Below are 21,185 nucleotides of genomic sequence, written 5' to 3'. Positions count from 1 at the left end.
CTGGAGGAGTAAAGAGAATCAGCTCGTCTCTGCTTGGTCATTCCTTCAGTTCAGTCCTGCTTGTGCAGCTCCAGAATCCATGATGGGGACATCTGTACTTAGGCACTGAAAGCACACTGCAGGTATCTTTGATCCTGATTCTGAACACAAGGTGAGAACTGTCAACCACCTATTTTCATTTGACTGAAATTTTTCTGGAGGTGTCTATTAAGTCTGCCTTATCAGAAGCATTGTTTTCCTGTGGCATGGGCTTCACCTAAACCCATTGATCCTGTAATATAGAAAGACTGCATAATGCTAAATTCAGCATGTCCTATAAAGGCTTTAGCTGAATGGGCATGCTTAGTTGCAAGCATCTTGCTCACAGAAATGGAGTTATTTCAAGAAGCAATTTGAAGTGGTAATTTAGAAAAGTAATATAGAAAATGTATAATTAGGTAGAGATGTAACTTTGCAGCTATTGTTTAATAGTTACAAGAAAAAGAAGAAAAAGTTTTATTAGTGCTCTAACTGTTACATCTGCTTGGTGTTGTGCCAACAGCTATGCTACAAGCAGAACCAGCACACACAAGACAGAAATACTGGCACAACACAGCTGCTGATCCTGGTAATTCTGTGTCTGATAAAACCTAATTATGGCTTCCAATTCTTTTAATATTAATTAATGGAAAATGCCAATTCATCAAAAAGAACTTGCTTTTCTAATGAATCCATTTTCACATTTTTCACTTCCATGTCAAGATACTTGCATGGACGTAAGTTTATTATGCATGGGAAGGTCTGTCCAAAGCTAAAAGGAGAGACAAAGAGATTCTTCAGCACATACTGATGGTCAGGTTGCTCAGTTATAGAATGCTTTGCTTTTCTTGACCTTTTATCAGATCCCTGAAACTGGCCTTCTCTCATTTCACAGCAGTGTCTTAATGATGAGGAAATGGTTTGTCTAGGCTGAGCATCTCTCAGTGTCTTTTCGGCTTTGTCTACTAAGCATGTATCAAGGTAGGAAAGACAGAAAGTTCTCTTGTTCTTTATAGGGATAGAAATAGCAATGTAGATGATAACATTTCATCTCGCTTTTCCAGCAAAGTGTATCATTTATAAATATATACACAATATAAAGTATAATCACTCACATTAGAATTAAGGTAGTGGGAAACACAAAGATTCATCCCATGCAGATGCTACTTGTGGTAAAGAAGGGCCATTGGCTGCCATTGATCCACCTCCTTGTAGGCATTTCACTTGTAAACACCTGAGTCAATGTCAGACAGCTGCAGTACTAAGATTATTTATAAATCATAGGAGATTTAAGGCCATCAGACAACCTCTGTTCTGAGCAGGTTACCTCATTAATACTATTATTACTTTATGAGCTGTTGCCTAACATATGCAGTGTGAAACCTTCTTGCAATCTGCTGCAAGAGAGGAGGCCCGAAGAGGAGATACAAGGACTGCCTGAAACAATCCCTCAGCCTTGGCCATACTGATCACCACCATTGGTCTACCCTGGCCTCCAATCGGGAGGCCTGGAGACACACCATCTATAACGCTGCTGCTGCTTTTGAGAACACACACACAGGATCACTCTCGAGGAGAAACGACAACGCAGAAAGAATCGCATCTTGTCGATATCACCTGGGGAGTCTTTCTGCTGTACGTTCTGCAACCGGACTTGTCTATCTCGCATTGGCCTTTTTAGCCATCAGCACGCTTGTAGCAAGCGTGGGTAGAGCCCCTCTCAAATCTTCGTTCGCAAAGCCTAGCCATGATGATGATGATGAAACCTTCTTGCATATTTTATTTGACTATACAGCTAGATACTCATGATGCAAAGAGTCCTTTAACTTATAGAGGAGACTTTCAGTATATAATTTATTTTTTTAGTTAATCTAAAACTGTTTGTCAGACTGTTCAGGCTTCCAGCTTTACTTGAGTGTCTGAGGTTAACACACAGTATCACATAATATTCATGTTTCTGAGCTTTTTGCATCAGCAACTGCAACAGTCTGACAAACTGCTCTTCTTAATGTTCCCAGCTGTTGTGTTTCATTCATTCTTCCAAACTATCTGTACTTACTTACCTTCTTTTTCTGCTTACCTTGCCTTTACCTAATCTTGAAGTATACACACTTCAGAGACATCCTTAGAGAAATAAATTTATGGCATGTGAAGGCTTCTCTGATAAACAACAGTCATGGCAGGAATGCGATATATCAAGCAACCTTTTGTACTCCCTAACTATAGACCTGAAGGTTCTAGAGGAATGACTGTGGGCAACAGGATGTACTCTTTTATATTCCAGAATTATGGACCTTATTCACTAAGTATAGAAAAAAATACTTAAGATTAATCACTCAAAGATAATTGTTTAATTGGAATAAAAACGAGAAATAAGAGAGCTACAAGCTCTATCAGGAATGGAAAAGGCAATGGAACATTCTGCAAAAAGCAAGTTTTAAGGCAATTTATAGCTTTCTTCAAAAAAGTAGTCTAACAATCACTGTAATATTTCTGGTTATGAAGAAACAGGCATCAACCATTCAACCATCCAAAAGCATCAAATCTTACATAAAGAGTAAGTCTTATCTTTTATTCTCCAAAAAGACACAAAGAGTTGTTCGTAATCGTGGATTACTTCCCACATCTCTATAGAGATTTAACTCTCAAATAAATGATGATACTGCATTTCTGTGCTGATCATTTCTGCAGAAACACTCAGGGAAAGCGTTTTATTCGGCTGGGTTCATTCAAAAGTAAAGTCACAAAGCTGTAACTGTTAAAGAAAAATAACGGAAATTCTGACAAATAATGCCTTTTTTTTTTTTCCTTCTTCCATAGCAAGAAGGAGAAATAGAGAGACCATTGGAGAAGTATTCCCGGTGGGTAATGCAAAGTATTTGGTTTTGTTTAAAGAATTTTTGGGTTTGGAAGTGGTTTTTTAGCTCTTTGTCCTCCCCACCCTCACATCCCCCCCACTTTTTTAATTTTTTTTTTTTTAAGGTATGTATTAAGCATTAATAAAATATCACCAGGCCCCTTTTCAGTCTTTCAGAAACATTCGATTGAGACCACAAACTTTTGTGTGATGATCATGAAATTGTAAGGAAACCTTCCCAAGAGAATGGCAGTGTACGCCCCATAAAGAAAGCCACAGATGGGCTATGTGCAAAACACAGGTAAAGTGCTGAGGCAAGAAAAGGTATTTTTTACACTTTGTTTCTCAGCTGAACGTGAAAAAGACTTGAAAGAATTCATAAGGTCTTCACAACAAATCAATACATTTTAAAGCTACATAGACAGCGAAATTTTTAGTAGTCATAATCAAATATAGCACATGGGCTCTACAGTGCTAATTCCTGAGAACTACACAGCCAGAATATTGCTTCCACCAGAAGCTCAGTGTTATGTAAGAACCTCGCTATAAATAATAACTACCTGTGGCAACCTAACAATTTTAAGGGCTAAAGCAGCAACCACTTCAAGTATAAGCTGGTATTTGCTTCTGTTTTTCACAACATTTTCTCAAATTGATGGCCAAAACAGAAGCCCTCTGCCACCCAGGGAGAGTATGCTAGAAGTTGCATATAACATAAATTACAAAGGTAAACTTTTATTTGAGCAATTTTATGCATTTAGCCCCAGTGTGTCACAGAAATTCAGACTAACACACTAAGGAATTGTCTTCAGCCGCTCCTGACAGGGACGGCTCATTTTCTCAGCCTGCCTGATTGATCCCCCCTCTTCTCAGATCTGTGCTACAAACTTGAATGTCACATGCAATGCGGCATACACCTAATACTGATGAATATGCCACAGTACAATGCTTTCATTATTCACTTTTTTCTCCTTTTTCCAGCTTTTTGAAAGTGTTCTATGTAGTTACACCATTGCACCCCTCCTCCCCCCTTTTCCCTGGAAGCTCTCACTTTCTTGGTATCAAGTGATACAGAAACATTTAGAAAATTAAAGTGTTCTTTTTCTGCCATGCAAGGCTTAGCTGAGGGTCGTATCTTCTCTAAGTCCCACAAAACAGACTGTTTTTGTGGAGGGTTTTGAGGAATGAGCAGACAGATGTTCTCTGCCAAATGCAGAGACTGCCTTAAAAAGAGACACGGGGGTTGGGGGAAAGACTGGTAGACTGAGAAACTATGAGAGAAAATGAAGTTTAGTTAAAAAAAAAAAAGGAAGAGAGAAGGTTATGTCTGTCCCAAATAATTTCTGGGTTTGGCACTATTTTACAAGGTTATACTGTTCTTTACTATCTTCCACAAATCAGGAACTCTTACAGAGCAAGAGCCTGTTTCTTAAATATTTTGCAAACAGACATCTAAACCACAATCTTTCAGCAATAAAAAAAGTGTCTTTTCATTTACTGAGTTACATATACTAGTGGTTTTATTGTGCCATTGCTTTTCAGTCAGAGTTACTCTCTGATTTTTATAGCTTTGTTTTAAAATCAGTGGACCAATATGGTCTATTGCAGTATTTAATCTATTTTTCCCTTTTTATAGTAGCCCATTTACTTCCCTTTAGATTTTTTTTTTTTTTGTAGAAACACTGCTTGAAGAGTAAGTACTGTTGCATGCCCTGCAGGTGCACCTGATGGAGCAGGGATTATTAGCTGTTATCCTGTCTCTGCCTGTGCAACCCAAAATGAGATGGCTGGCTGACTGGGTGATGTGATATAGCGTCCAGGTAATCATTATCATTGATCATTTTCACTTTGGGTCTCTTCTCTTATTTTATTTCACATATCTGTTCACATATAGAAGCTGCTGATGTTCAAATTGGGGGGATATGCAGGCAGAAATAAAAGGCTCATTTCTATCTCTTTGCTTGAAAATCAGAGGGCATGCCAAATGATTCTCTAATTTCTTCCAAATGCTGTCAGGTAGCCCAATGAGAGGTTCTTCTCAGCCATCAACAAATCCCTCGTTGCAAGCTCTTACATCACAGTCCTTCTGTAAAAGAAGTCATCCTCTTTCCCCCCGATGCAGTCCCAGTTCCTTCCTCTCTTCATCTCTCCCCACCTCCCACTTCACATATCCCTTGACTCCTGCTACTTCCACTACCTCTGTTACACTGCCCAGTCACCTGTGGGGCTCTCTGCCTTGATTTTCCTTTAAATTAGCCTTTTGGGCTGCATCTGGTGTCAGTGGTACTCCTGGCTGAGGTGAGGCCATATCCACCTTCTGATGCCTGATGATGCCCAAACATGGGCTGAAAAACATCTGATGCTGTGCAAGAGTGAGAGAGTAACAATGAGAGCTGGAACTCTTCAGCCAGGTGATCATCCCATTCCTATCACTTATTTACATTCCCTACGAAGTCAGTGAAAACAAAGGCCTGTGCCTAAAAACATGTTGAGAAAGGAAAAAGGACAGGGAGGTATCTTATTGAGGGGAATTAAATTCCATTAAACTTGGTTACCAACTCCTATCACACATCTGATAAGAAGTAACCAAAGACTTCACTTTTCATTTAAAAGATGCTTAGTGTTTTCCTCAAAACTTTATGAAATTACTTTTACATTTACATTAAGTTCTGTGGTGAAGCTCTGCCTGAATATAAGCAGGCATCCAGCATTGCCCATAGTAAAAGGCATATGCTAACAAATATTTTGTCTAGAAGGAGATCATATAGGTGCTTATGTGAAAATGACATTTTCCTACCCACAAACTTTATTTTTTTATTATGCTGTAGCAAGCATGTAGTGTTTAGAAAACTTGTTCTAAGGGGGGTGGGTATTTGTTTGTTTATTTTTTGTTCTTGTTTGGTAGCAGAAAATTGCTGGAAAAGGTAGGTCTGGTGCATTTTATGAAAAGACATGAGGACTAAAACATACTATTTCTACATTCATTACTGAGTCTCTTTTCTAATGAAGGCTTCTTGAATTACTGTTACAATATTTTTTCAAGGTTAGTAACTACTTCCACTAAACTGTTAATTTAGTACACAAAATAATAAAAAGATCTTTTTATAACATTCATTTGCAGAGAGAAGGTTTTGGCCCTCCTGCTATCCTCTGCAGTCCATAGCATTTATAAATATTCCATGTTTTAGTTATATAAATTATAATGTTTTCAAGGTTGTCATGTTTTAATTACTTGAAGAGTAAGAAACACGGTGAGCTTAGGAGAGATTTACTACTTAAATGTCAATATAAAAATAATCAATCCTACTTTCTTCCCTTTTTCCTTAACAAGGTAAAGGAAAAAAGCCCAATCTTCACAGCAAGGATCATTTTCTCACTCCTAATACTGTATTAATAATATTGATTGCTATTTCCTTCTACCCATCAGCAGGACATAAACACAATAATTCTAGTGTAACTGGGATAATTTCTACCTGCTATATCTATCTGGTGTGAATCACAGAGTTTTCTCTTGCTAAAAGGTAATTTCTCCTGTATTTTAACAGAGTCTTTGAAAACCACAAGTTAGTTCCTTGGTACTTGTTTCCCTTTTTTTTTTTTTTTTTTTAATCTATTTAATGTATAAACCTATGGTAATCACTGTGAAAAGAAAGCAAATTGTGTGTAAAATCTGGCTCTGGTATACCTTCATGCTTTCACAACTAATTTTATATAGTCATCATGAACATGGCTGAAATTGTAATGAGCTTGCTCTGCAGTTTCATATGGAAAACTGTTAGAAACCTAATCCATAATGCAAGACAGCAGAATACTTTATAGGTAAATTACCCACAACACAGCAATAAATCAAAGAAAGTCCCATCTGTCATTTTAGAAGCAGTGGGAGTCTATTACAGTTTGGCATAGGTATGATGCAGCCGGGTGGAGAGCACTTGGCTTGCACAGTACCCGCTACTGGGAGGAACCAATCATCTTTTTAGAGATGCAAGGCAAAAATAACCAGCCCTATTACCCCAGCAAGATTGACCGTAATGAGAAGCTGAAACACAATAATGAAGCATCAGGACAAAAGAGGAGAGCAGTCTAGTGAGAATATTCTGACAGATCTATATTCCTGTCCAAAGCCTTCCCCTCAAACAAAACATACTATTCAGTTTCACTTGAAAAGAAACAAACATGTTTATTTAGTTATTGCTGCATCATTAAAGGTAACTTCTGATTTTTGATTAGGAGGGGGGAAGTAATTTTTGTCCTTACTTGTTGCAATACTATCTTTTGTTCTTTCTCATTTCAAAATTTGGGAAGATCAAGGTCAAATTAAATATCACAACCATGAGCAGCAAAAATTCAGGTAATTATTAGAAACAGAAATTGACAACACTGAGAAAGAGACAGCAAGCGATGGCAGCAAAGGCCCTATCCTGACATGACAAATATTTTCATGTTCAGTAAGTCTCTGTGCAGCCCACACTGGCTCTCATGGCTGTGTTTACATATTCATTTATATGTTGGTGGGCTGAGTTCACAATGGTCTTAACTATGCATCAAGTTATTTAGAAGAATGCACATAAATAAAAGAATTAATGTACCTACACATTCTATTATGTGCATGTTCTTTTAAATAACAGTATACATCCTGAGAAATTAGGCATCTCAAAAGTTTTTTCTGAAATGCAGACGTGCTTTTTCCCTTCAAGAGTGTTTTTGTTATTCAGTTATACCAAATATGTTTTAATAGCTTTATTCTAATAAATCTCAGTGTTTTCTACAAGAATAAGACTCACAGAAGTCACCATTTAGCAGCCTGTGACCTGATGGTTGCCAAAACTGCATAAAGTGATTCAGAAATAATCATAAAGTCAAGATTTACAGATGCTTTTCTAACTATAAGGCACCATAGACTTCCAAATAAATGCAAGAACCACCAGAGCTACCAGAAACAATCCACAAATACAGTGTCAGGCAATAACTCTCAGTAGTGCCTAAACATTAAGGGAATAATGAATTTTCTCCTTCCCAATTCTACGAGGACTATATTGTCAGTACTTATACAGTCAGTACTTAGTCCTGTTCTAACACTGTACAAGACTTAACAACACTTGTACTTGATTATTCATAAAATACTTCAAAAATTGTCTATTTAAAAACTGCACTATGGCAAAGCTAAATAGGATATACATCTGTGCAATTTGATGGGAATTTTCTAAAAACATGCAAAAACACAAGGTGATAGTTAGCAAAAAGCTTTTGCTTTATCTTCCTTTCCTTCCCCCTCACCCCCCTCCCCACAAGTAGGCATAACTCCAGGATAAGATAAACCATCCCTCATTTTCCAAAATAAATTATTCCTTTGGGGTGGCAAGTATACTGCAGCACTGCTGTATAGAAAATATAAGATTTATCTTCCAAGTAGCTCACCATCTCCAGCAGTATGAACATACATGTCCTATTGCTAAAATTATGCTTTATAACTGAAAACAGAGTATTCTTAAGTAAAGAGTCAAAGAACATTTTTGTGTTACACTATTGGCAGACTTTCTAAAACCTACTATTCAGCACTAGAAAAGCAAGACTTCCATTTTTAAAAACCATGTGAGAACCACAAAAAGCTACTGAACTTAGAAATCAGTACTTAATGAGAAACTTTGCTGCTCAAATCAGAACAGATCCAGGAATAACATTCTAAAACTCCAGTATTGCAAGTTCAGCTGTGTGTCTAAAATTCAAGTTCTTCAATTTCTATTTTGAACATCTGTCAATTTAAAGGGAAAAAAAAGTGCCAGAAAACTAAATTTTCAGAGAGTTTTATAAATGGTATGTAATATTTAGGGAATGGGAACTCTTCTTTATCTGTTTCAATATATTTCATCTGAATCTGGACTCCAGAAAGGCTCCAGCTGACAAAAAATATTTACATGTATATGAATATTTATACTTAGTTTTATAATATATATACCAAAAGCTGCTACAAGCCTAATTAAATACTAATATGGTCTTGGGGTTGCCCTAGCTCTTCCTTTCCTATGAATTCCCATCATGGCCAGAACTGCCATTTCCTAGACCCCTGTGGAAATCCACAAATCCATGATATTTACAGATGGGATAGTTACACATACCTAAAATTTTCCAGAAACATTTCCTAAGCACCAAGGAAGTACTAATGAACATGCCAAGACATTGGTATCTACCTTGTTCCACCTTCAGTTTAACCAAGTGCTTGAAGCTTAGGAAAACATGGATGTGCTGTCTTCCATTCCTCTCTGAGGAAATGCAGAGGCATCACTGGCTGAATGCCCAGCTGAGGTGCATGTACACCAATGCATGCAGTACGGGTAACAAACAAGAGAAGCTACAAGCCGTCACGCTGCAGGAAAGTTGTGCTGAAGTCGCCATCACAGAAACATCAAGGGATGACTCGCATGACTAGAGTGCTGCCATGGATAGCCATTCATAGCTACAAGCTCTTCAGAAGGGACAGGCAAGGTAGGAGAGGTGGAGGGGTGGCTCTATAGTCACTTTTTTTCTTCTTTTTTTTTTTTCCTTTTTTTTCCTTTTAGCTCGATTGGAAAGGACCTCTGAGGTGATCAAGTCTAACCCTTGACCCACTACCTCTGCAGTTAATAGAGTATGGCACTAAGTGCCACATCCAGTCTCATATTAAAAACCTCCAGGGAAAGTGAATACACCACTTCCCTAGGCAGCCCATTCCAATGCCTGATTACTCTCTCTGTAAAGAATTTCTTCCTAATATTCAACCTGAACCTCCTCTGGCAGAGCTTAAGACTGTGCCCTCTTGTCCTGTTGCTGGTTGCCTGGGAGAAGAGACCAACTCTCACCTGGCTACAACCTCCTCTCAGGGAGTTGGAGAGAGTGATGAGGTCACCCCTGAGCCTTCTGTTCTAAAGGCTAAACAACCCCAGCTCCCTTAGTCTCTCTTCATAGGACTTGTGTTCAAGTCCCTTCACCAGCCTCATTGCTCTTCTCTGGACCTGCTCCAGCACCTCAATATCCTTCCTGAACTGAGGGGCCCAGAGCTGGACACAGCACTCCAGGGGTGGCCTCACCAGTGCTGAGTGCAGGGGAAGAATCACTTCCCTGCTCCTGCTGGCCACACTGTTCCTGATCCAGGCCAGGATGCCATTGGCCTTCTTGGCCACCTGGGCACACTGCTGGCTCATGTTCAGCTTCCTGTCAATCCAAACTCCCAGGTCCCTTTCTGCCTGGTTGCTCTCCAGCCACTCTGTGCCCAGCCTGTAGCGCTGCAGGGGGTTGTTGTGGCCAAAGTGCAGGACCCGCCACTTGGCCTTGTTGAACCTCATCCTGTTGGAATCAGCCCAACTCTCCAGCCTATCCAGGTCCCTCTGCAGAGCCCTCCTATGTTAGAGTCTCTTGATTCTGTAGAACTCGAGGTCAGTAACAATAAAGTTGAGTGCCTGTGGACCAGAATCAGGGGGAAGACCAACAAGGCTGACATCATCATGGGTGTCTGTTACAGACCGCCCTACCAGGATGATGAAGGTGATGAATCATTCTACAAGCAGCTGGTGAATGTCTCAAAATCGCCAGCCCTTGTTCTTGTGGGTGACTTTAACCTGCCAGATGTCTGCTGAGAACTCCACACAGCAGAGAAGTGGCAGTCTAGGAGATTCTTAGAGTGTATAGAGGATATTTTCCTGCTCCAGCTCAAAAATAAGCCTACCGGGATGGGTCACTGCTAGACCTGTTCACAGAGAGGAGCTGGTGAGAGATGTGGTGGTTGGAGGCCGTCCAGGGCACAGTGACCATGAAATAATAGAGTTTTCAATACTCAGGGATGCAAAGAGGGCCATCAATAAAACTTCTACCTGGACTTCCAGAGGACAGATTTTGGCCCACTGTGAAAACTGGTTCAGAGCGTGCCCTGGGAAACAGCCCTTGAAAACAAAGGGCGCCAGGAGGGATGGACATGCTTCAAGGAGGAAGTCTTGAATGCACAGGAGCAGGCTGTCCCAGTGTGCTGAAAGGTGAGCTCGCAGGGAAGATGACTGGTCTGGCTGAACAGGGAGATTTTGAAGGAAATTAGGGGAAAAAAGAGAGCTTACTGATATGGAAAAAAGGGCTGGCTACTCATGAAGAGTTTAGGAATGTAATTAGGTCATGTAGAAAGAAAATTAGAGAGACAAAGGCACAGTTTGAACTCAATCTAGCCACTTCTGTTAGGGATAACAAGAAGTGCTTCTACAAATACATCAATAGCAAAAGGAGGCGTGAGGAAAACCTCCATTCTTTATGGAGACATAGTGGGGGAATATAGCTCCCAAAGATAAGGAAAAGGTTGAGGTATTTAACACCTTTGCCTCAATTTTCAACAGTAAGACAGGTTGTCCTCAGGATAACTGGCCTCTGGAGCTGGAACACAGAGATAAGAAGCTGAATAGACCCCCTGTAATCCAGGAGGGAATGGTTAGTGACCTGTTGGGCCACTTGGATCCTCACAGGTTGATGGGACCAGATTGGATCCACCCAAGGGTGATGAGGGAGCTGGCAGAAGAGCTCACCAAGCCACTCTGCATCATTTACCAACAGTCCTGGCTCACTGGGGAGGTCCCAGATGATTGGAAGTTGGGGAATGTCATGCAGATCCATAAAAAGGGCTGCAAGGAGGACCTGGGAAACTACAGGCCTGTCAGCCTGACCTCAGTGCCTGGCAAGGTTATGGAGCAGATCATCCTGAGTGCAATCACACAGCAGCTACAGGATGGATAAGGGATCAGACCCAGCCAGCACGGGTTTAGGAAGGGCAGGTCCTGTCTGACCAATCTGATCTCCTTTTGTGATCAGGTGACCCACCTGGTGGATGAGGGGAAGGCTGTGGATGTGTCTGTCTGGACTTCAGCAAAGCCTTTGACACCGTCTCCCAGAGAATTCTCCTGGAAAAGCTGGCAGCACACAGCTTGGACTGTGGCACAGAGGGGCACTCTGTGCTGGATTAAGAACTGGCTGGAGGGCCGGGCCCAGAGAGTGCTGGTGAACGGGGCTGCATCCAGTTGGTGGCCGGTCACCAGTGGTGTCCCCCAGGGATCAGTGCTGGGCCCAGTCCTGTTTAACATCTTTATCGATGATTTAGATGAGGGGATTGAGTCCATCATCAGCAAATTTGCAGATGACACCAAGTTGGGAGGGAGTGTCGACCTGCTGGAAGGCAGGAGGGCTCTGCAGGGGGACCTGGATAGACTGGAGAGTTGGGCTGATTCCAACAGGATGAGGTTCAACAAGGCCAAGTGGCGGGTCCTGCACTTTGGCCACAACAACCCCCTGCAGCGCTACAGGCTGGGCACAGAGTGGCTGGAGAGCAGCCAGGCAGAAAGGGACCTGGGAGTTTGGATTGACAGGAGGCTGAACATGAGCCAGCAGTGTGCCCAGGTGGCCAAGAAGGCCAATGGCATCCTGGCCTGTATCAGGAACAGTGTGGCCAGCAGGAGCAGGGAAGTGATTCTTCCCCTGTACTCAGCGCTGGTGAGGCCACCCCTGGAGTGCTGTGTCCAGTTCTGGGCCCCTCAGTTCAGGAAGGATATTGAGGTGCTGGAGCGGGTCCAGAGAAGAGCAATGAGGCTGGTGAAGGGACTTGAACACAAGTCCTATGAAGAGAGACTAAGGGAGCTGGGGTTGTTTAGCCTTTAGAACAGAAGGCTCAGGGGTGACCTCATCACTCTCTCCAACTCCCTGAGAGGAGGTTGTAGCCAGGTGAGAGTTGGTCTCTTCTCCCAGGCAACCAGCAACAGGACAAGAGGGCACAGTCTTAAGCTCTGCCAGAGGAGGTTCAGGTTGAATATTAGGAAGAAATTCTTTACAGAGAGAGTAATCAGGCATTGGAATGGGCTGCCTAGGGAAGTGGTGTATTCACTTTCCCTGGAGGTTTTTAATATGAGACTGGATGTGGCACTTAGTGCCATGGTCCAGTAACCACAATAGTACTGGATCAAGAGTTGGACTTGATGATCTCAGAGGTCTTTTCCAACCTGGCTGATGCTATGATTCTACAAATGAGTGGCTACCTAGTCTTGACTTATTCTATGGCACAGCCCCGCCACCATACCCTAGAATAACTGCTCTGAGAAAGAAGCTTCAAGACGTGGTTCCTCTTCCCAGTTTTTAAAGGGAGGACCTCAGATGTCTCACTGCGCAAAGTGATCAAGTACATACCACAGCCTCCTGGAGGCTGTCCAAAGCACCCCAAGATCTTCCCACATTTTGCCATGTATATCAAGTATGTCTTCATGGGCTGCATGAACAATTAACACTTCCAAACTGGAGCTGTGAGGGACAGATTGGAAAAGGTGGGGCAAGGCCTTGCACTGCAAAATGTGCTCCTGCCTTAACTCTGTTAGTAATTTTTTAAATGTTTCTTCAGATAATTATGAAATGAAAAATGATCAGTCTGAGCTTCAAATCCCAATGTTGTCTATGTAAAAATATACAACACCACACAATTGTGTAGTAGTTGCTTACTACTTACAACTTACTGGTTGCTTTTAAATTAACTTTATATGCAATTAATTGCTTTTTCTCTGTATAAAATATATTTAGGTCCTTTTCTCCTTTTGAACTAGACTTATTTAGCTGAAGGTCTGCTAAAAGATCCTAAATAAAATGGTAAAATAAAAGCAGATTACAGGGTTAGGAGGAGATGTCCTTTGGGATATTGAAAGTTGATCTCTAATCCAGAATTCTTTCACAGATTTAATAATGATTTAACATATCTTCCCATGACTATGATAGCATCCACTATACGGACGAAGAGATACAGAGCCAGCTGTATTTTTTTTTTAACATTTCCTTTCATATGTATATGGTTGAATTAACCATTTGTTATGCCTCTTATATTACTTGCAATTGCTAAAAGTGGTTTGATTCTTTTTTCTGTTTTTGAGACCTTGTCTGGCTGCTCAAGTACTATTAGAGAAAAAACAAAATATACATAATAAAAATGGATCACTAAAATAAATTTAAATAATAAAACACCCCTAGCTATACCTGATAGTTTTTAAAACCAGTTTTAAAATCTCGAGGCTTAGAGACAATTGCTATGCTACCACAAATCTTACCTCTCTTAGATTGTTGTCCCTGGATAATTTATGTCTATAACAGACTAGAACAGAGAAAATATTAACCTGTCTTCAATCATGATAATTCAATGACATTCACATTAGGAGAACATCTTCCTATTAAGAACTGCCAACATCTAAAGGAAGAAATATTTAACTAATGATCTTCACCTCCTTGTCAAGTTACTGTTCATTTTGTCTTGTTTGTTTCACACTAGACTGTTAACAAGTTCTGCATACACATTTCTGGTTCTCTCAAATAAATGTTGCCTTTGCAAAGGCAAATATCTTTGAGATGTGGTAACTCCTTAGACATTAAAAAAATGTCAGAGCTGTAGTTACTTAAAATATTAGTTCTAGTTCTACTGCATTCATCTTTGACCTACAACAAGGACAGGGAGGAGAATGCTAATATGTCGTTGATTTTTTGATTTATTCAATCCTTTCATAAGGTAGAATGGTCTGTCAGACCTTCTCACTGAAGAGAGAATATGGATTGAGTATACCAGGCTTGGACATCTTTCTCCTTTGTCAAGTATTAGGCCTTCACTAAATGATACCAAGATCTGAGGTATGCATTAAATCTAAGAGGTATTTTTTTTTCTGTGAGAACAGTACAGAGTGACCAGAATGTATCAATGCATTCTTTTTTGTACCACTTCAAGGTGTACAATTTTATTGCCCATCTTCTACATTTGATGGCTTGTAATTACTCTTATAAATTATGTCTTAGGCCTATAACAGTAAATATGTGGAACAATATTTGCTTCCTTACCATATTTTTATTTCTCTCTGCATGCAATCCTTGGCACAGGTCAAACTCTTAGATGGTGTTTGACATATTTGTCTTCATGAAAACTCTCTCGTATCTTCCTGTGCTTATTTCTTCCATTTTGAACTATGCCTGTTCTAGTTTTGCACACCCTGAGCTTTGGAAGGATCTGAATGAGGAAGATTTTGGCAAATTTCACTTCTAGCTGCTTTCAGTGTGAGAAGGACCATAATTTTCCTTTTCTTTCAGTTACATTTCACAGACACATTTATGATGTCATTCATTAAATAACAACCTCTTTCTTCACCCCCACTATCATCTATGTTGCCTAGCAATTCATATTAATTACACTGTTTTCTGTAATTCTTATAAGCAAAACAGTGGAGCCAAGAAATATATAACCGAAGGTATATCCAAGTCTAAAAAAAGAAGTTGATGCTAGCACTTAAGCCCAAAAAATCAAAACAAGTCTCACTGTCCTGATTTTTTAATTTCAGATTAAAAAAAAAGCAAATTATTAGGCAAAAATAGAAAATGCATTATATTTAAACTCTGAAATCAGTGGCTGGGGATTTGATTTACCTTTTTCTCAAATCTCAGGTAAGTGAAACACAATCAACTTTTATTTGCCAATATTTTAGAAAATATGCTGACAAAATGGGTAGCACAAACTGGTCTTTGAAATACCCATTTATCTCATTTGCAGAGTAAAGACAAATATAAAACAGTCATTAGCAACATACAGAAATAGCTTCAAAATCTTAGGCCATAATCAAAGATTTATTTCGAAATACGTTTTGACTCTGATAAAAAAATGGTTAAGAATATACAAACAAGACTGCATAGTTGTTGTAGTTGATAATATATATATAATTTCAGGGTCTCAGAAATCAATAGAAAAAAAGTTCTTTAATTAAGACATCCTTTAACTCTAGCCCATAATAACTGCTCTACAAACTGCTTCTAGCAAAGGAGAAATATTTCTCTAAAGTGTAGAAACATTCAATTTCTGGATTATTTCTTACATTTCTGATTGTCAATGCCATACAATTTTTTTGCCTCTGAAGTCAGGAAACAAGTAAGAAGTAAAACCAAAAAGAGGAATAAAAATGTTGAGAATTGCAGGAATTGAAAAATGCCAGATATTTCTATGCAAGTGTTTAATAAAATGTGTGTATAAAATCAGACGAGAAACAAAAGAACATTTTTGTTTGCTATTATGAGAAAATATAAGAAATGCAATACTGCTTGACTGCTACTGGCTTTTAATTTACACCAAACTGCAAATGAAACTGGCTATACTCTGCACAGTGTATAATGTATTGATATATTTACACATGTGCTATATTTCTGATGCTCAAAACATTGGGATACCATGCTGCGGCTAACAAGGCCTGAGGATAACGACTAAGATGAGTTTTTAGGTGGATAGTGACATTTCTTCTATTTCATACATCTGTGTATGGCATGTGTGTATGTTGACCCTAAACTCTAATGAAGCTGCAGTTATACTTCATGTCCCTTGTTATAATGTTTCTGTCCCACAGCTCCTTAGAAATGTCCCGTTTGGGTAAAATTACTTTCCTTTCAATTGGCAGAACAGACTCAACAAACCAGTTAGGTTGCATGGATTGGCCCTTGACATTATATGGAGATGAAATAAGGGGGTTTCACATGGTCACTGACAGCTCAGATTTTTGGAGATTTTAATGTTCACCTATCCTCTCTTTCTAAACCTCTCATTCTCACTTATGTTTCATGATACTACAGTGTGTAAAATTTCTTGCTTGCAAACTTCTCTTTTAAACAGCTGTTTTGTCAGTCACAAGCTAATTTTTCTGGCATTGAATCAGCTAATCCCTTACCTCTTCCTCTCTCTCATATCCTGAGCCTATGGTTGTGTTGCAATTTGAGCTTAACAAAACTGAATGTAAACCCTTTTTTCATCCACAAACTATCATTTCCTTCTTCTTTGCCTCTTTGTAAAGCAAATGCCCCAATCCATCCAACCCAAATATTTTTTTCAGTTTTCTCTCCTTCTTGCGCAGCAAATTCAGGTCATTTCTCTTCATTCTTGGCATGTGCTAGGGTGACCCTCTCCTCTACTCACTATCTGCCAGGTTTCTACCCCAGGTGTGTGTTACATCACAATGTGTTTTCTGCCCAGTTTGCCTTTCTGGACTTTGTTATGGACATATGCCAAATAGTATTGCTCAGGCTATGTTTCTCATTTGCTGATGTGAACTCTGATTTCACTACTTTATTCAGCTGACCTCTTCCCTGGCATGGCCTCTCCAGTTTCCCATTTACTATAATAACAAATTTTGTTATCTTTTAAACACCTCAGTAATTTTGCACATCCTTATTGTCTCTGGCTGAGGTTCATTCTGATCCTTTATTCCTTATGCCATCATTCCTAGCCTTAACTCCTAGTTTCATACCTTCATTCACACTTGTCTCTGCTTTTTATTATACTGACAGTTTTATTTAACTGGCAGTGTTAATTACTACTCATTACAGAAAGTTCCTACCCTGTAACCTGTAACTCTTAAATTCCCATCTTACTTACATGGACTCAAACAACTTTTTTCTTCCCGTTTCATAAAGAACTAGCTTCTACCAATCTCTTTCTACTTTTCTATCTTTTGACCAGTACTTTTTGACCTTGGAGAGGACCTTACATGTCAAGGATTTGCATGTAAACAATACTGTTACAAAGCACACGAAGGCCTCTTCTAAGCACTTCTCTGAGGAAGTCACAAACAAAACTAGTTGATTTGGTCTCACTGTCATTTAAAGGACATCCTTTTGACATGTTCAAGGTGATCCCTGAACTGCACTCCAAAGGAAGGACAGGAAATTGTACAGACTTGCCCATGCTACCAAGCTCAAGGCCTTTGCTCCAAGCTACCTAGATCAAGTAGCTATAGCGTGTAGCATGGGGGTACAAAGCAGTCTGAATGAGGGAAACTGAGTTTTCATGAAACAAAGTTGAATATCAAGAACTGTTTACTCTCTAAGGACAGTGGATTCATGCAGAAATATATTGACCTTATGGAGTCTTCTGAATTCCTTTGGGTTCAATGACATCTGCCACAGGATTCAGACACTACTAGATTATTTCATATAAACTCATACTGCCTTTTCCACAGTTAAAACATCCCATTAACCTGTAAACTTAAGGAGTTATGAGAAAATGGGTTACCTTTTCTTGATATTGTCGTCGTGAGGAATCCAGAGACTGAATGAGGGCAGTGGCATGACCAACAAACATGGCATAACAAGTAGCCCCCACAATCATGCTCAACATGGTTATCCACAGGTCGGACATGCTGACGGGGGCGCGGGCTCCATAACCAATGCAGAGCATATGGCTCATGGCTTTGAAGAGTGCATAGGAATACTGCTTTCCCCAGGAATCATTCTGCAAGAAAAGAGACAGGTGGCTGAGCCTGCAAGCAGCTGAAGGCAGAAATACATTTGTACCTGTATAGTGGGATCATAGATTGCTGGCTCTGAAAAAAGGGCCTGGTGATGTATCCTATATGCTTAAGAAGAGATATTCCTTCTAAATTAATCATTATATAAAGCATCAGGGATTCTGACAGATAGCACACTGAGATGAAATAAAATTGACTATTTTTAATACGTGATTGTATTCTTAAACATGGGTGTTAACCAAATTGCAAGGAGACTAAAGGTCAATTTTATTTTACAGTCCAGAAAAAGCTTAGCATGCAGACTTACCAAGCACAATAAGGCAGTATTTTGAACATATTCCAATGGCCTATGTTATTTCTTTCTTTTCAGAACTCTTAGTTTTAAAATGCAATCACATTCACCTTACTAGCTGTTTCACTTTTCAAGGACAGAAAAAAAACCGTATTATTTGTTGTGATGTCTGCTTATCCTGATTTTTTCTTGTAATATTGTGTTTATACCAGAATAATCTCAATTGAAAAGATATCTGCTTATTCTGCATCATCTGTATTCATAGACACATTCTGTGCAACTCAGTCCCCCCCCAAAAAAGGTGAATACCTAAGCCCTGTATTTCTAATGTGTAGCTACCCCTTTTCATTCTCTCTGTGAGATTAGAAGGAGACGACACTTCACTCACAAGCTTTTAAAACTGCAAAGGTGTTGGCAGAAAGTCAAAGAGGCTGTTCCCAGAGAAAAACAGACACCTTAACACATTCCAAAAAGCCATGGGACTCCTTGTCAGGTTTTTCTATTTTTCTTGCCAAAGGAATGAAAAAGAATAGGGAAACAAACTGTGCTTGCAGGCATGCAGCACACATGAGAAAACACTGAATTTATCACAAAAAGAACTGAGAACAATTTAAAAAATAACAAAGTGAAGAAGAAAGAACTGGGATGACATTTGAAATATTCGATAACTATACAATATAGTGTATAATATAAAAGACCAAAAATAATCCTACTAGCATGAAAGAGTCTCCAAATCACCAGTAACATTTATATATAAAATTTATATATGAAATACCAATATTTATGTCTCTCTTCCACTAATATAAGCTTTACTCAAATGCTTTTATTTCTAAAAGAGCTTCAGGCTTGCCCTCTTACCAAGGTTACTAACTACCTTTGTGCTTTACATTTATTAAAATGCTCTTTCTAGATCCCCAATTAGCCTAAATAACTGGTAACAGAAAATAAGCAGCCACTAGTTGTATTGAGGATGACATAGGAACTATTTATTCACTTAGGCAATAATTTACTAATTATTGGCTCCTCTGTACTTGTTTCACTTAGTAAGTTAAATCTTTTTGGATTTGTGAGCTGTTGCTATCTTCACAAGTCAAAATTTTGTGTCATAAATATATCTAAGGAATAGGTTTTGACCATCTATACTTAAACATTTTTTTAAAAGAAAATTATCTTAGATTGCTGGGAATCAGGTAGGTTTCAGCAAGTAATGAGGAAATAAATTTCCTATTGCTTAAGACCTTTAAAAATACTCAGCAAATGAAAGAGCCACAGAAAATTCCTGCCTTCTGGATCACTGCAGGTATTTTAATGCAAATTCCCCAAGACCTATATCAAATTCTCTAGCAGTTACATCTTTATATAGATTTTATTGGGAAAAACAACAAAATGAGTGTTAGAAGAAATATGTCTAGGTTTTTTAAAGGCTACAAAGTAGCATTATTAAAGTCATACTACTCACAAAGCTGTAAGATTAAACTGTCTCTTCTTGCAGAGCTCTTTACAGTGGATCTTGCTCCTTAACTGTATTTTTTAGCATAACTATTATAAATATTAACAAAAAAAAAAAGCCGATCTTGATCCTCTCTATGAATATTTTCTATCATTCCTTTGGTGTGATAAATCTCAATTATAATACTTCCTATAAAATTATATTTTTACATCAAAGTCTTAGAGTAATTCAAACACTGGTGGATTTTATTTCATGACTGAGGTACTTCCCAAGTCTGTCAATCACAGTTTTGAGTAAAATACCATCATCTCAAGAAAGAATAAGAAAATGGAAATGAAAAAGCAGGAAGAAACAAAATAGAAAGTGTTTCCTCCTAACAGAGTAACAAGACAAGTGGAAAATAAATTAAACACTACTTAAGAAGTAGTACCATGAGGGAATAAATGAGCTGTAATGACAGAAGAAAAAAATTGGAAATGTACAACAAAATAAACAAACGTTAACTACGTAGCTCCCTTTATATGTGTGTATGTATATCTAAGCCAAAGTGTGATTCAGCACCTCAGACAGTCATGACTGAATCTGAATCCAAAGTGGAGGTCAAAGCTATCTCGAATGGCCAGTTTGTTATACAAGCAGCATCAGCTGTTACTGTGTAGTTTGTTAGAGACTTTGTTATAGGCTAGGCACATTTCAGACATTTGTGAACATCCTGAACAGCTAGTTCTCAGATAGGTATAAAGGCTTTAGAAGAAGCAGAAAAAAAGCCTCAAAAACTAATAAAAAAGCATTTGAATTCAACTTTGATTTGTCTGAGGATCTTGATGCTGAAAATACTTGCCCATGCTTTTTTGTTTATTTTCCTTAATAATCGAAGGGTTCTTACACAACCAGTTGCAAACACTGGTCTATTTAGTTTGTAGGGGGATTTTTTTTTTAAATCATATTCAGCAAATACCATTGTGGAGGGTACAAATTTCAGTACAGTTACTTGTGTTGTTCAATGACTTATTCCATATACAAACCACTTAAAAACCCATTGATTCTAATGTCAAATCATCATGTATGTTACAACCAATGCTACTAAATGAAATAATAATTATTTAAATATTTTCCTATTTGTATTGTATAACCTAAGGGTTATACTCTAGAGTAACTCTAATTTTGTTGCATTGTGAGAGGTTGGAATTTTCCACAATCCTGTTCCAATATGCTGCTCTTTACTGTACAAAAGTGAGATGTGGCCATTCCTCTGCTACCAGCCTACAGTGA

General features: G+C 38.9%; 1 protein-coding gene across 1 annotated transcript in view; it reads right to left on the bottom strand.

Moving 5' to 3' along the window:
• HCN1 (hyperpolarization activated cyclic nucleotide gated potassium channel 1) overlaps window positions 1-21,185 on the bottom strand; it is a 197,192-nt gene that overhangs the window by 53,172 nt on the left and 122,835 nt on the right. The window contains exon 4 of the mRNA XM_027880861.1: window positions 17,937-18,155. Within this exon, the coding sequence (XP_027736662.1) occupies window positions 17,937-18,155 (219 nt within the window). The remainder of the gene's footprint in view (window positions 1-17,936; window positions 18,156-21,185) is intronic.

This window comes from Empidonax traillii, unplaced genomic scaffold (genome assembly GCF_003031625.1).
Source record: "Empidonax traillii isolate 1590-97213 ecotype Southwest subspecies unplaced genomic scaffold, ASM303162v1 scaffold77:size1270838, whole genome shotgun sequence".
NCBI classification, from domain to species: domain Eukaryota; kingdom Metazoa; phylum Chordata; class Aves; order Passeriformes; family Tyrannidae; genus Empidonax; species Empidonax traillii.
Note: the sequence above shows the minus strand (reverse complement) of the source record. Positions and strands in the feature narration are given on the sequence as shown.